At 35.0% G+C, this 16,713-nt stretch overlaps 1 protein-coding gene across 3 annotated transcripts in view; it reads right to left on the bottom strand.

Annotated features, from left to right (window-relative positions):
• The window catches only part of TANC2 (tetratricopeptide repeat, ankyrin repeat and coiled-coil containing 2), a 262,133-nt gene that overhangs the window by 102,362 nt on the left and 143,058 nt on the right, over positions 1-16,713 (bottom strand). For all 3 annotated transcript variants that reach the window (XM_069481593.1, XM_069481594.1, XM_069481597.1), the window contains one exon: positions 975-1,100. In XM_069481593.1, coding sequence (XP_069337694.1) covers positions 975-1,100 — 126 coding nt within the window. The remainder of the gene's footprint in view (positions 1-974; positions 1,101-16,713) is intronic.

The following is a 16,713-nucleotide window of genomic DNA, read 5'->3' as shown; positions in this document are numbered from 1 at the left end:
CAAACAAGAGGCACAGACATACCAGTAACAGGCCCTTCAACTAGAGTATCTTTAAAACAAAATGAAAATCTTTGAAAAGATCAGGTGCCAGCTCACAGAAACATGTATCATGGCACAAAGAAACAAGTGCCTGAGTGGGAAAAGGATAAGTTGTATGGATTTTGCCAGGACAGGACCATAGGCATTTTCTGAAACTCCAAGAAAATAAAAGTACTGCATGTTACTAGAAAGAGTCACTAGAATGGAAATGAGAGAAATTACCTAGCAAAATACAGTTTGAGTATCCTTTATCATAATGCTTCGGACCAGAAGTGTTTTGAATTTCAGATTGTTTTAGATTTGTGAATATTTCATATAAGTAATGAGATATCTTGGGGATGGAACCCAAGTCTAAACATGAAATTCATTTATGTTTCATAGCCTGAATGTAATTTTATATAATACTTTTAATACTTTCGTGCATGAAACAAAGTTTTGATTGTGTTTTGACTGTCAGGTGTGACCCCTCACTTGTGGTGTCATGTTGGTGCTCAAAAACTTTTGGATTTTGGAGCATTTTAGATTTCAGATTTCCCTATTAGGGATGCTCAACCTGTACTTTACCATCAGGACAGTTTGCCTACAATATGGCTAGGGCTGAAGTTGGTCAACAGTCACTTCTGAAACCCAGGATCTTAAAAAGGTTATTTCCCCCGTCACCACCAGCCCTTTACATTTCTTTCAGAATTTCAGGGAATCAATGCTTCCTCAACTGTTGGTAATTATAATGCCTTTCAATGAGGAGTACGATGTATTGGTGTTTATTTTTCTCCTCTAGACATAGCAGAAACGAATGTGTTCCTTGCTAAAATGGATCATCTCACTTCTTAAGGGAGGCTTAAGTAAGTTTGGAAATAGGAAACAAAGGAATTTTCTGGCTTTTTCCCATTTCCATCTGTTCCTGGGCATCCCTAAAGCTCTCCTGTGATTCTAACCTCTTAAATCCTGCTGTGTGCGAGCACCGCCCATACTCTGTCTTGGCATTCGAAGAGAAGTTCTCAAAGGTGTATGTCTCTGCTCATCCAGGTAAGCAAGGTCCTCCAAGTGGGCAGAGCTGGTAGCTGACAAAAAAGAAAAGTTTAGTTAGAATATCTTAGTTTAGAAAATTTCAGGGAGTCTGTATCTCTCAAACTTTGGAAACTTACTCCAGCACAAAATGCAATGTATAATATATAATGTATGTAATATATTTTATGTCTTTAAAAAACCAAATAAATGGCTTTTTAAAAAATATTAAGCCTTCAGTTCACCTGCTACTTTAAGACAGCACATTATAAATTCGTATTTGCTAAGAGGTTCTATAACCTTAAACAGAGAAATACAATATTTCCTATTCAAACACAAAAACAAGGAAACTTAACGTAAAACCTCACTTCATAAAAGTGATAGATAATGTTAAAGATTATTTGAGATTTAAAATGAAAAACAAATAAACTGCCAGTCCAACAGCTTAAAATGCCATTTTGCTTCTGAATGCCTGAATCATGAAAGCTGCAATGACAGCAACAATAACAAAAGAGAAGTTTCTTTTTTTCTTTCTTTCTTTTTTTTTTTTTTGAGAGACAAGGTCTTGCTCTGTTGCTCAGGTCAGAGTGCAGTGGTGTGATCATAGCTCACTGCAGCCTCAAACTCCTGAGCTCAAGCCATTTTACCATCTCAGTCTCCTGAGTAGCTACAGGCAAGTGCCACCACGCCTGGCTAATTAAAAAAATTCTTTTTTTTTTAGAGATGGGATCTTGCTATGTTACTCAAGCTAGTCTCTAATCCCTGGCCTCAAGTGATTCTCCTGCCTCATCCTCCCAAATTGCTGGGATTATAGGTGTAAGCCACCATGCCCAGCCCCTAAGATTATCTTCTTGTGGCTGCTGGACCTCAAATAATTTGCTACCAAGTACCTGGGGTGTATTTCTGTATGTGAGAAATTATATCATGTGTTGAGATTACATAGTCATCTGCCTCAAAGACTTTATAATCCAATTTGACCATCATGGATATGTGCTACTTTGCCTAATAGTTGATTATAAGTGAGTTTTTTTAATAGAAACTAAGAAACAAAACAGGAAGAGCAGACAGGCTAGAATTCTCTCAGCATAAAGAAGCAAGCATGCTGACAGTAAGAAAACTTGTTTCCAACCTTATATATAAGTTGATTATGGTGATTGACCTTGAGTAGTGATATTCATTTGTTAAGTTGTTCATTTATTCATTCAACAAATATAACACAATTGTTAATAAAAATGTCAGCACTGTATCGTAACAATAATTTTATCATGGTTTCTAATCAGTCTACAGAAAAGATGAGTGAGCAAACATTTTACTAAAGAATGTAGCAGACGGCATTCAAGAGAATGTTTTATTAAAATTACAGGAATGAAATTAGGCCCTAAAAGTTATTCCATCTGATACCTGCCTAATGCTCAACTCTTTTCTCTCTTTAGAGGTAATTACATAGCTTATGCTTGAACATGCCTAATGGTGGGAACACAGTAGCTCCTGAGACATCATATTTCATCTTCGCTCAATTCTGTTGTTAGTAATACAGTTTTGGCCAGGCGAGGTGGCTCACGCCTGTAATCCTAGCACTTGGGAAGCCAAGGTGGGTGGATTGTTTTTGAGTTCAGGAGTTCAAGACCAGCTTGAGCAAGACCGAGACCCCGTCTCTACTAAAAATAGAAAGAAATTATCTGGACAACTAAAAATATATAGAAAAAATGAGCCAGGCATGGTGGCACATGCCTGTAGTCCCAGCTACTCGGTAGGCTGAGGCAGAATGATTGCTTAAGCCCAGGAATTTGAGGTTGCTGTGAGGTAGGCTGACGCCACGGCACTCTAGCCAGGGCAAAAGAGCAAGTCTCTGTCTCCAAAAAAAAAAAAAGTAATACGGTTTCCTCTACTTCCCTACCTGCTACCCATTCTTTCTTTTAATGGTACAGATGCATCTTCTGTTTATACCAAAAAGAATTTTAGGCCAGGCGCGGTGGCTCACGCCTGTAATCCTAGCACTCTGGGAGGCCGAGGCGGGTGGATCGCTGGAGGTCAGGAGTTCGAGACCAGCCTAAGCAAGAGCGAGACCCCGTCTCTACTAAAAATAGAAAGAAATTATATGGACAACCAAAAATATATATAGAAAAAATTAGCCGGGCATGGTGGCGCATGCCTGTAGTCCCAGCTACTTGGGAGGCTGAGGCAGTAGGATCGCTTAAGCCCAGGAGTTTGAGGTTGCTGTGAGCTAGGCTGACGCCACGGCACTCACTCTAGCCCGGGCAACAGAGCAAGACTCTGTCTCAAAAAAAAAAAAAAAAAAAAGAATTTTAAAAAGCCCCACCCCCACTTTTTTTTTTTTTTTTTTTTTAAAGAGATGGAGTCTTGCTCTGTAGCTGGGACTACAAGCATGTGCCATGACGCCTGGCTAATTTAAAAAAAAAATTTTGTAGAGGTTGGGCGGGGGGGTGTCTCTCTATGTTGCCCAGGCTGGTCTCGAACTCCTGTCCTCAAGTGATCCTCCCACCTTGGCCTCCCACAGTGCTGGGATAACAGGCATAAGCCACTATACCTGGCCAAAAATAACCCTTTAAAAAATGTACTAATACAGTAGAAAGAAAGGAACTAAAAGAAATGAACATTTATTTATTAAACACTCATATTGTGCCAGGTAATGTGCAACATGCTTTTCTTGAATAATGTTTTTTATTTTAAAGGGAAACTGCTGCCCTATAGAAATATTGCTCTATAGAGATGCTGCTCTATAGAATTGTTGCCCTATAGAGACAGAAATGATTTCAGGAGTTTTGCAGGGCTTTTCCCTGAAGGAATATGTCAACGTGTTAGTTCACATATCAAAAGCTGCTTCCCCTCTGGAGGGCATCTCACCGGTCAGTAGGAGTTTTCCAAGGCAACACTGTGTCGCAAACCTGTCGGCTTGCGCCTGCTTCTGTATGACAAAGATTGGTATGAGGCCACGGGATGAGAACTGATCAAAGAGTGCCCACCTGACAGACAGACACCTGCAGCTAAAAGCAATGAGCCTAAGGGACAGTTCCTGCTTCACTCCTGAATACCTGTCTCAATCAACAAAAAACTAGATAAAGAAATATAGAGCAACTGTATCTCTGTTTAGCCTTTCTGCTAAGTGATAGTTTTATCTTAGAACTTAGAAGTTTGTCTTCGAAAGATTTTGTAACCATTTACTCATGAAGACAGAGTTAATTAAGGGATCTGTAGCAGCTTTCTGGGAGACTTTTAACCTAAAACTAACTACCTGTTATTATGTAAATCCGTTACCCCTAGCAACTGATCACTGTACTGATAAATACTGATGTGGAACTTTACTTTGGCCTCACAGCTCACGGGAATGCTGGAGATCTCCCAATTCCCCCAACTTTATAAAATCTATACTTTATAAAACTGTACTTTTGTCTCTGTGTATTCTTTTATTTCTGTATTCTATTATTTTCTATTTCCTATATTTTCTTATCCCTTGCGACGACCCCTGCCAAAGGGACCTGATTTTTTGCTGGGGGAAACAAAAAAATCAGAAAGTATAACAATGAAGACATTCTACAAATAAAGAGAAATTCATAGGCTTCTTGCCTGGAAAGATGCTTGGAAGATCCCTATTTCCTTGGTAAAAATCCCTATGGGTAATTTTCAGCCTCTCCCATATTAGTGCAATATTAGGATATTCTGAGCACAAATGTTTCCTTAACTTTGTATCATCTGCCTTCCCTTCCTTGATACTCTGAACACAAATATTCCCTAAATTTTACCAAATAGTTACAAAACATTAGTCATTATATGAATCCTCTGTATTAGTATATCCCAGTTTTCTTAAAAATACAGGTTCTAATCTATATGTATTCTACAGCAGCTTTTTTTTTTTTACCACTTTACTTCATAAAACCAAGAAATATAGTAAATATATTTTAAAATTTCAGCCTGATGACATTAGAAGAAAAAGAAAATATTGCCATTACTAAGATGCATGAATAGTTCATTCTTTCACAAATCCAAATATTCACAGGTAAACTGAACTAAGGAAAAGCAGTGATATTCAATATAAAGCACAAACATTCTGGAGCCCTGATTCAGTAAATGGGGAACTATGGCTTTAATCAGGGACTGCAATAAAACTATGGTTGGTGTTATCTGAATCTATTAAAACATTCATTCTTTTTTTGTTTTAGCAATTAATATCTTCTTTTTTTGGTCTCTGAATCTATCACTATTTTCTTTTTTTATTTTTTATTTCAAAATATTAAGGGGGTAACAAATGTTTTTGTTATATGGAAGTCAGGACTTTTGGTGTGTCCATTGCTAGAATAGTGTTCCTGTACCCGATAGGTAAGTTTTCCTTCCCACACTTCCCCTCCCAGGTTTCCAATGTCCTTTATATCTCTTTTTGCCCCTGTGTACCCATCATTTAGTTCCCACTTATTAGTGAGAATATACGGTGTTTGGTTTTCCATTCTTGAGATACTTCATTTAGGAAAATGATCTCTAGTCCCATCCAGGTTGCTGCAAATGACATTATTTCATTCCTTTTTATGGCTGAGTAGTACTCCATGGTGTGTGTGTGGGAAGGAAAACTTACCTATTGGGTACAGGAACACTATTCTAGCAATGGACACACCAAAAGTCCTGACTTCCATATAACAAAAACATTTGTTACCCCCTTAATATTTTGAAATAAAAAATAAAAAAAGAAAATAGTGATAGATTCAGAGACCAAAAAAAGAAGATATTAATTGCTAAAACAAAAAAAGAATGAATGTTTTAATAGATTCAGATAACACCAACCATAGTTTTATTGCAGTCCCTGATTAAAGCCATAGTTCCCCATTTACTGAATCAGGGCTCCAGAATGTTTGTGCTTTATATTGAATATCACTGCTTTTCCTTAGTTCAGTTTACCTGTGAATATTTGGATTTGTGAAAGAATGAACTATTCATGCATCTTAGTAATGGCAATATTTTCTTTTTCTTCTAATGTCATCAGGCTGAAATTTTAAAATATATTTACTATATTTCTTGGTTTTATGAAGTAAAGTGGTAAAAAAATTTTCTTTATCCCCTCCATGAATTGATGGGCACTTAGGTTGGTTCCACATCTTTGCAACTATGAATTGTGCTGCGAGAAACATTTGAGTATAGGAGTCTTTTTTATAAAATGACTTCTTATCCTTTGGGTAGATACCCAGCAGTGGGATTGCTGGATTTGATGGTAGGTCTACATTTATTTCTTTGAGGAATCTCCACATGTTCTCCATAGAGGTTGTACTAATTTGCAGTTCCACCCTACCACTATTTTCTTTATCAAAAAATACAAAATCATTTTTCTACCACTTTTTTTTCTTATTTTAAAGAACTATTCTCGTTAATTCTATTTTCAGTTTCTCTCTGATTTATCATTTTCTAAATTTTTGTCCCTTCTAATACATTAATATTTAAAGGTATATGAGACAAATATTGGAAAAATCAGCCAGGAGACCCAAAATTCTGTTGGCCACTGCCCTTTGTTCTACTAGTTGTACCTAGTTGCATTCTTCCTCATAGTCACTTGAATCCATTTGCAAGTAATTTTCAGAGAAAAAGTCTTTGTCATACTGTGTCAAACTTATCTTTCCCTTTGTCAAAACTCTGCTTAGGCTACACTCTCTTTGCTTCTCTGATCAATTTCCTAGTCAGAATTAATTGCTTCTCCCTTTCATATACTGCTATTTAGAACTTGTTTTTTCAACTAGTTGTTTATATGTCTTCCCTCATTGATTGTGGTAGGTTTTTGAGGGCAAGAGGGAATACCTGATTCATATTTGATCACTCTTATCCCTTCCACGTAAATCAGAATGCCCTGCATGTAATGCTCAGCGTAGAACTGAATTCCAGACTAGTTCTACTTAGATTTAATCTATCTGGCCCTATCCTCATCATCCTCATCGCCTTGCTTGCTTAACACTTAATAGACATAACTACAATAATTGCTTGGCTTCAACGATGTTCACATTATCTTCCTTCAGATACTGCTGATCCCTCTTTTACTTTTTTCCATAGCACATGCCATCTTCTAGCATACTATATAAATTATTTATTGATTATGTTTATTTTACTTTTCTCAACTAGAATGTAAGCTTCATGAGGGTGGGAATCTTTGTTTATTGACGACGCTTAAGCACTTTGAACAGTGCCTGGCATATGGTATATGCTCAATAAATACTTGTCTAATGAATGAATGACTGTACTGTATGTACAGTTCATGTTTTAGATACATTTAAACAATGAACAAATAACAAATTAACTTTTGTCTTACTGGGTTATTTTGAAGTAGGTAGCTATAGCAACAAGGCCTTGTACGTCATCATCCCCTGCAAACAACGACAGCTCTATAGGGACACACATATTCCTACCTTATAGTATTAATACTATTGTTACTGTGAAATTGTACCGACAAAAGTTTTTGAGATAATTCTGTCACATTAAATTAATACTATAATATTTAGCGAATACTTTCCACATAATAATTAGGTGAGTTCAAGTGAATTGAGAAAAAAGAAAAACAAATCTACAGTAAAAATTTTTATGTAAAAAGAAAAAGCTTTAAAAAGTAAATCCACAAAATTTGTTGTTAAAAAGATTTGGTTTTAGAGAAGGAAGAGAGAAGAGGAAAAAGGAGCGTATTATTTTTGGAGATTTTTATCAGATTATAACAGCTGAGGATCACTGACATATAGAGCATTTAACTGACATGCTTTTTTAAAGTTAAAATAATTTAGATACACTACAAATGGGAAGGAAAAAATCCAACAGACAACATTTGGCATAAAGCATTTCAGAGACAACTCTATACTGAGTTTAGAAGCCAGTTTGAATTGTTTCTTCTTGTATCAATTACCAGTAATGCAAACAGATTATAGTAGCATAATTGTCATTCTGGCTGACCTGAGCAGGGAACCTGGAATGACATTTTATCTTTGCTACTGCCTGGGCAAGAAGCCACTCTGTTGTCCTTATACCCTTGATATATAAAGCCAACATTCTGACTGCTAAAAAGCCCATTTTTGATTTTTTGGTAAAATCTGCGTTACAGTTTCTGATTGGATTCATTTAAATTCCCCTAGATTCCCATTCTGCATTTACCTGAATCTTAAGATCCTTTTCTTAGGAAAATGTGCAGCTCCAAGCATTAGTAAGTAGATGGTGAGAAGTTTACATTTTAACTGACCTCTGTTGTTTGTATATTTCCCTGATAGACCCTTCATTCTCACACAAAGCACTGACGACAGCTGTTGCAAGCAAACATTTCCTGCTTCCCACATCCCTCCAGTTCCTTGCCAATCTCACTTTAAGGCATCAAGAATGACCATAAACAGCCTATTCTCTGATAATTTCTGCCATGAAACCACAAGTCCACAAGGATCTTCTGCTTCCTTCCAACACAAAGGCTTAAAAACAAATATGCAATAGCAATTTACATTTTGAAAACAAGAAAATACATAATTTTTATCATATTTTAGAATTTTAATTTAAAGGTACATAAACATCTAAGTTTATACTCAGAAAGCTGAGCTACTTCAGAAAAACCCAAGCCTTAATGCTGCAGACTGCCAAAACTCAACCTTAATCACTTTGTCATTTGAGTTAAAAGTTTTTGTTTTTACCAAATGTAGTATCTTCATATGTAGAACATGGAGCTTTTAATTGGTACATCTAACTATAGACTTCACTTGTTTGAGTCTTTATATTTTAAAAAGTATACAGCTGAGTCTATTTGACCAATATATTTATACTTGTATTAACCAGAACCCTATTTTAATAATTAATAAAATATATTAATACACGATTATTTAAAATTTTTCATTATATGCATTTCTTCTATTTGTCAGAAGTGAGTTAAAAACTCAGAAAATATATTTTTAAAAATAATTCATGGTAAATATTTGCATATGTACTGACTCCATTCTTCCTGCAATAAAAGTGTCATAAAATCCGCAAGTCCTTTCCATTCTTTTTAAAATCAAGGGTCTTGGTCTTATGGAATAATATCAACAGTTTTATTCCTTAGAGTTCAGTCCAGTGGCAGTCTCAAGAATTTTAAATAATCCCTTGACAATCTCCTGTCATGTCAGAAGATGTGATCCTGTAAAGACGCCAAGGAGTTCAGGCAAAAGAAGGTGATTCTTTTCCCAAAGTGGGGAGAAGCGTAACATGTCAAGGAACCTTTAAGCAACTATTCCCCCAGGTTTTTAAAAGTGATGCAAATGGTATTTTTCACAACATTATCTGGTCTATAAACAAATAATTATATTACTCAGATGGAGACTAAGTTTAAAAACGAAGGGAAATTTAAAAGTTGGATTTGAACAAAGCCTTTTATTACTGGCATTCATCATCCCCACCCCTACTCCGCCCCCGATGTTCAGATGCTTAGAACAACTTGATAAGTACAAATATACTGGATTTTTTTCCTATTTCAAATTCATTTCATATTTGAAAACCTCAATTATTCCTGTTCACCAAAGAGATTTCAATATTTGATTTTCCTCAGCTTGGGGAACCACTTCTCTGTATGTATTAGAAAGTAAAGGAAAACATATATATCTAGAGTTAAAAAGAAGAGACCATTCTCAACTAAGAAAATTTAATTTAAAAATTATTTACATATCTCATCATTTAAGCTACCAGAGGTTGTGGTTTTATCAAATATTTACATACATTATACATTCACCAGTGTAATTCCCTGTGAAAGCAATTTTATTTCTCTGAATTCTGAAAACATTTTCAACTTACAACCTACTAAATTTTGAGAATTACTGAGTCATTGGTTTATAGCTTACTTTCCTGCTTCTTTGTAAGCACAATGAAACTGGTTTCCAGATACAGAGAACAACCTAATGTAAACTATTCTATGACCTAGAACTTGCCCTGTAGGCAACGGTAGGTCTGTTTGTATCATGTTCAACACTGACAAGAAATAATTTTCTGACGACGTATTTTGTTCAATACAGTTAATATGTACTACTCCAACAGTATAAAATCCTCCTCTCCAGGACAGAGCTAATTGACCTCTGATGGTACATTTACCTTTTACCCTTTCTTTAAAGAAGCATGATCATTGCTGCTTAAGAATCTAAAGAGTTCTGCTGACATTATGGGATGACAACCATGGTAGGTAAAAAACTATCAACAACTAAGGTCTATAGTAACAATTTAGGGTAATAATTTCTTTTTTTAATGTGAGGGAGGGGAAGGAGAGGGAAAAGAGGGAGAAAACATTTAAGTGTGTACAGGAAGTATTTTCTGATATCTGAGTTAAATATACTCCAAAAACATGGGGAAATTACTGTTTATAATACTTGATATAAACGGTATATTTTATATTAAAAAGATAAAGAAAAAATGACACCAAAAAATTTGATAAACTGACATAATCAAAATACAAAATTGTTGTGCTTCACAATACACCAATAAGAAAATGAAAAGACAAACAACAGACTGGAAGAAAATATTTGCAAACACATGTCTGATACAACTTATATCCAGAATATAGAACAAATTCATGAAACTCAAGAAGAAAACAACCCAATAAAAAAATGTGCAAAAGTCTGAAGAGATATTTCACTAAAAACATATATGAATAACTAATAAGTGCACAAAATAAACTTAAAATTATTAGTCATTAGGAAGATGCAAATTAAAACTACAATAAGATAGCATTTCACAACTGCTAGAATGACTATAATAATAAAAAAAAAAGACAATAACATGGTGGAGGGGATGTAGAGAAACAGGAACTCTCATACATTGCTAGTGGGATTATAAAATGGTACAGCCACTTTGGAAAACAGTTTGGTAGTTTCTTAAAAAGTTCGAGATAAATTTACCAAATGATCCAGCAATTCTACTCCTATGTATCTATCCAAGAGAAATGAAAACATATGTCTCTCCAAACACTTGCACATAAATGTTCACAGGAGCACTATTCACAATAGCCCCAAACTGGAAACAACCTAAATGTCCATCAACGGGTGAATGAACAGATAAAATGTGGCATAGGCATACAATGGAACGCTACTTGCAATAAAAAGGAAAAAACTACTGATACATGCTATGTCATATATAAACCTCAAAAATATTATGGTAAGTAAAAGAAGCCAGACACAAGAGATGACATGTTGTATGACTCCATTTATATGAAATGTCCAGAAAATATAAATCTATGGAGTCAGAAAGTAGATTAGTTGCCTGGGACTGGGAGAGGGAATGGGATTAACATTAAATAGAGATAGGAATCTTAATGAAGTGATGAAAATGTTCCAAAACTGATTTATGGTGAAGGTTAAACAACTTGGTAAATTTAGGCTTATGCTCTCAATAAAATGGAGCACTTTAAATAAATTATACATTTGTTGCAGTTATTAAGCTATTTTTAAGCAACATTATAAATTTTTTATAGAGACAGGGTATCATTATGTTGCTTAGGCTGGTCTTGAACTCCTGGGCTCAAGCCCTCCTCCCACCTCAGGCCCCCAAAATGCTGGGATTATAGGCGTGAGCCACTGTGCACAGTCTAAGTTTATATATTTTATTGCTACCTTTTCATTCTATTTTCCATAGACTTTCGGAAGTCCCTTGTATACACCCATGTATCCACCACGCAGATCAAGATATAGAAAGGCCAATAGTCAATATTCAATAGTCCCACCAAACGTAACCACTACTTTACTTCTATCATCATAGAAGTGTGATAGCTTTGTTTGCTTTTCTGAACTTTATATAAATGTACATACTTCATATTAATAGTATGTACTCTTTTGGGTCTAACATATTCAATCATAACTGTGAAATGTATCCACAATGTTGCCTATAACAGTACATTCTTTTGAACTGCTACATACAACTTATTTATCAGCTCTACTGTTGGACATTTGAGTGGCTTCCAAATTTTAGGTATTATGAAAAAACATATAAACATTTTTATACTTGTCTTCTGATGAACATAAGCACTTATTTTTCATGGGCAAACCACCTAGGAGTGAAATTGCTAGGTGTTACATAACATGCATATATAGCTTTATATACCTTTAATAGACCTTGCCAAACAGCTTTCTAAAGTGGTAGTACTAATTTATTAACATACTCCCACCATCAATGTATGACATTTCAATTGCTTCACCTCCTTGCCAGCACTTGGCATTGTCAGTCCTTCTAATTTTGTTGGCAAGGGTATGGTGGTATCTCATTGTCGTGAAACTTCTGGATCAGAGATGAAAAACAGTTATTACTCCGAGCAATGGCAGTAGCCAGAGGATCAATATTAGTGCCAGTTCCCTAAGCCCCAATTCCCATACAGAAACACAAAGAAGTGATACCTGTACATACTGATGGATGTATTACAAGAGAGGCAGTCTGTGCCTATAGATTAGTTTGCATTTTCTAGGATTTTATATAAATGTAATCATATAGTATGTATTTTTTGTCTGGCTTCTTTCACACAGATTCGTATGTGTTGTTGTGATATCAATAATTCATATCTTTTTATTGCTGAGTAGTATTCCATTGTATGAATATACTATAATTTATCTATTCACCTGCTGATGAACACTTGGGATATTCACAGTTTTTGGCTGTTACAAAGATGTACACAAATGATCAAAGCAGATTTATCTGTAAGAACATATGCTTTCATTTCTCTTGTATAAATCCTATTGATTTTTTGACTCACATGTTTCTTACATACATTATAATTAAATTTAGTCATCCCTTGGTATATGTGGGGGATTGGTTCTAGAATCCCTGCTCAGATACCAAAATCTGAAGATGCTCAAGTCCCTTTTAGTAGGCCCCTCTGTATCTGCGGTTCCTCATCCGTGGACACAGAAGGCAACTGTATAGGCATATATGATTATATATCATGTATGATACATATCATACAGATATTACATATTTATATATTTTAGAGACTCATAAAATGTATTAACCTTTGGAGAGAGGTACTATGTGAAGAGAAGAGAGTGGCTTTTACTCTTCCTTTTGTATTTTTTGTTTGAATTTGAACTTTTATCTGATTTATATATATTATGTAATATATGTGAATCTTTAATTTCTAGGATATGTCAGCAGGGACCACTGTGCAAGGAAATGAAGGCTTATTTTTTGTTTTGCTTTCTTTTTTGTATCTCTCTGTATTTAAAACTAATAATTTTTTTTAAGTAGAAAAGAGGAAAATCTCTCAGGCTACTCTTGGTTCTTGGTATTACTTTTCAATATGTCATCTTCTACCATTTCTTCCATGTAACTCAGGTTCTAGTCACGCAGAAATATACTAGTAATGTGCCAAGTTCATGAACTTCTTGGTGCTCCCTTCCTCTTTCCCATTAGTCTTGGTGAATTCTTACTTGTTCTTTTCTATGATGTCTTCTATTCCTCTCTACTCCACTGTCTCCCTTTGCACTTAGATGCTTCCTCCTCTGTGTTCTTACAGTGCTTTATAAATTACTGCATTTATCACATTGTAGCTGAGCATGTTACAAATAACAACAATGCATATCAATTAGAATTTCCTCCTGCAGTTTTCTCTACAAGTCATTATCTTAACATTTGCTATTATCTGTTTTAATCACTGTTCTAATGGATATGTAAAGTACAACAGTGGCTATAATTATGTTGACGCCTATAAGTAGTCAAGTTGCTAAATGGCAGTTAGTAAAAAATTACATCATGAGAGGTAGAAGTTTAGATGCCTGAAAAATTCACAAACTGGATGGCAGTTCCCTAAAAGTTGACTGCAATTTAAAAGATTTTACTAACTAGAATATCAGCTTTTACAGGATGAAATTCTAAACAACAGTCTTATAACCAATGTTAATGGAAGAACGTGTTCTTTATCTGATAAAATGTTGCTTGCTTTGTAAAGCCTTTTGGGGAAAAAAACCCATATTTCAAATGATATTTTACCCGGTGATTAAAATATCTGGCATAGAAACCTGAGTTCCATTCTCTGCAATAAAGTTGCAGAATTTCTTCAATATCTAGTAAAGTTAGAGAAATAATTGGTAATTTGTTGATACTTCTGCCTGTTGTCTTATGCTAATTTTTTTGAAAGCAATAGTGTTAGAAAGCTTTAGAATCAGGGAGAGGAAAAGTGTATCTGGCTAATTAGTATAGGAGTCTTAGACATCATTTTGTAAGCCACATGGTTAGCATTTTTATAGGGTGAAATAATGAATCTCTCCAGCTATTTCTGCCCAAGAAGGGCAAAGTATTTTATAATCTTTTCAGTAAACTAAAAGGAGGACAAGAGAAGATTAGAATAAACACATTAAGAAACTTCACCACCATAACAAAAATTAAGTTCTGGAAATGAGGGATCTCATGGTTATGCCAGATAACCAATTTATTACTAGGCACTGTCTATGTACCACACTGATGATGACAGTCTGGCTAAATACATATTATAAAAACTTAAGAATAAACAAAACAAAAATGAAAGAGCAAATTTCAGTTTTTTTGTCTCTTTCAAATCCTTCTAGACTCCTTGTTATCTAAGATCAGTACAGCTAATTAGCAATGTTCCTCTCATGGAATTTTTACAAATTTTTGACTCTCCATGCAATTTATGAAGTCATATGAAATACATCATGAAATTTTTCCACAAAGTCTAAAACAGTTTCTCTTCCTACGCACAGCTAACACTATCTATGATATGTATAGCTGAGGGGTGGCTTGGGCCAAACGATTCTGGATGTCTTTTTTTTTCCCCCTTTTCAACACAATTACATTTCTAGTTGAATAAAAGGTTTCTGGTCTATCACTGAAAAATATATATTGCCAGTTGTTAGCAAATGATGATAAAGGTTGTTTACACAGTCTATATACCCTATAACAGAATGAAAAAAATTATTATTAGATTTACTAAATTGTTTGTTTTTGTTTAAAGCTGATTTCACAGATTTGTTGGTTCATGCATACATTCATTATGAGTTCACTCAACCAACAACTATGGAGCATCCACTAGAGTCTTCTCAGCTCTTAATCTCAAAGTTTATATTCTAGTAGTTAGACCAACATATATACATAATAGCTGTACATAATACAAAATAGACTGCTGCAAACACAAACAGAGAATACATATAAAGCACGAGGAGAGTTTAGAGAAAGAAGCAATTACTTGTGGCTGGGAGAGTAAGGGGATGATGATTGGGGAAAATTTCATGAAGGAGGAAGTATTTGAGCTCAGCCTGGAAAAGTGCCTAGGAATTAGATGGAGATGGTTTGGTAGTTGCCACAGGATTTTTTACTGACCGTTGGTTAGTTACATGCAGTCCTGATGACTTTTGGAGACTAATAGCAAAATATTAAATTAACCAAGGCTTGGTTGTTTCATTCTTTCTTCCCGTAGTCCATTCAGTTCTGGCATTGGTCTGAAGGTACAGGATACGAGCAGGGAGGGAGTGTTTGGCTAATACAGAGGCAGAATAGTTTTGGGGTATGTTTGGGGGCTAAGAGAAGCCTGAGGAAGGGCTGAACAGGGTTTAACAAAATGAGATCTTTGATTAATACAATGAAAAAAAAAAGATCTAAGGAAATTCATAAAATGTAATGGGGTGCAATAAGGAAGAAGGAGGTAGTACAGATGTTAAGTAGTACCTGAGACTCACAGCCCTGAATTAACATTGTTCATTGCAATTGACTATATAGTTCAACTCACTAAAAAAAACTTCTCTGTCTCCTGAATGCTCAGTGCCTTTCCAAATAACAGAGCCAGAATTTTCTTAGAAATGATTATAGCTTAGTTAGGAAGTAAATTGGGTGGTACTATTAAGGTTAGTAGCTACGTTTCCCTATTTATATATAAGCACGGATTTATATGCTTCTTTTCTGGAAAGACTCAATTTGCCTGGAACTTTTCATAAGTTATAGCATTCTAGGATTCTAACATGACATGGTAGTTGGGGATCAACCTATTTAGAAGGACCTAGGAGAAAAAATTTGCTGTCACTATATAAAAGTGAATAATCTTAAAAAATTAGTATTAAAATCTTCTGCAGTTACTGATCTTTCAGATAAGCCATTCCCCTCATAATCGTACCTGATGACAGATACTGAGACAGATGTCTTCCAGAGGTAAGAACAAAGAATAATGGTTTAGAACAGGTAGGAAAGGGAAATGGGAATGGCAAGCAACATTACACTATCATCAGTGAGATAAATCTATCCAGGCATTCATCAGGAAAGAAGGAAAGACAAACATAACTTTGATTTGGTAGTCTGGACAAAGTCCAGATGATGATACATTTTGAAAATGTCAGAATGTTCAACTATTCTGCAAAAGCTCCTACTTTGATTTATTAAACGGCAACTTAGCTGTATTAAAAATATCCCTTGACATCAATTCTGAGTAGCTCCTAAAGAATAATGACTTCATGTTTCAGAGACTTAACCTTCTGTATCATTTCTGTATAACTGACTTTGCCAGTGGTGTTTGAGAAATTCTTTAGAAATGTAGGTACCTGGTGATTCTTCTAAGAAATGAGAGCAAGGGTATTGTGAAAATACTGAACTCATGGAAGAGGAAGCTGAATTCTTGCCTGCCTGTCACTCCCACAAACTATGGATAATGATTTCTGATAATATAAATTATACTGAAATATACTTCAATTTAATAATGATTTTTAAAACTCT

Source organism: Eulemur rufifrons, chromosome 9 (assembly GCF_041146395.1).
Source record: "Eulemur rufifrons isolate Redbay chromosome 9, OSU_ERuf_1, whole genome shotgun sequence".
In the NCBI taxonomy this organism is placed as follows: Eukaryota; Metazoa; Chordata; class Mammalia; order Primates; family Lemuridae; genus Eulemur; species Eulemur rufifrons.
This window is presented reverse-complemented; position numbering and strand designations above follow the sequence as displayed.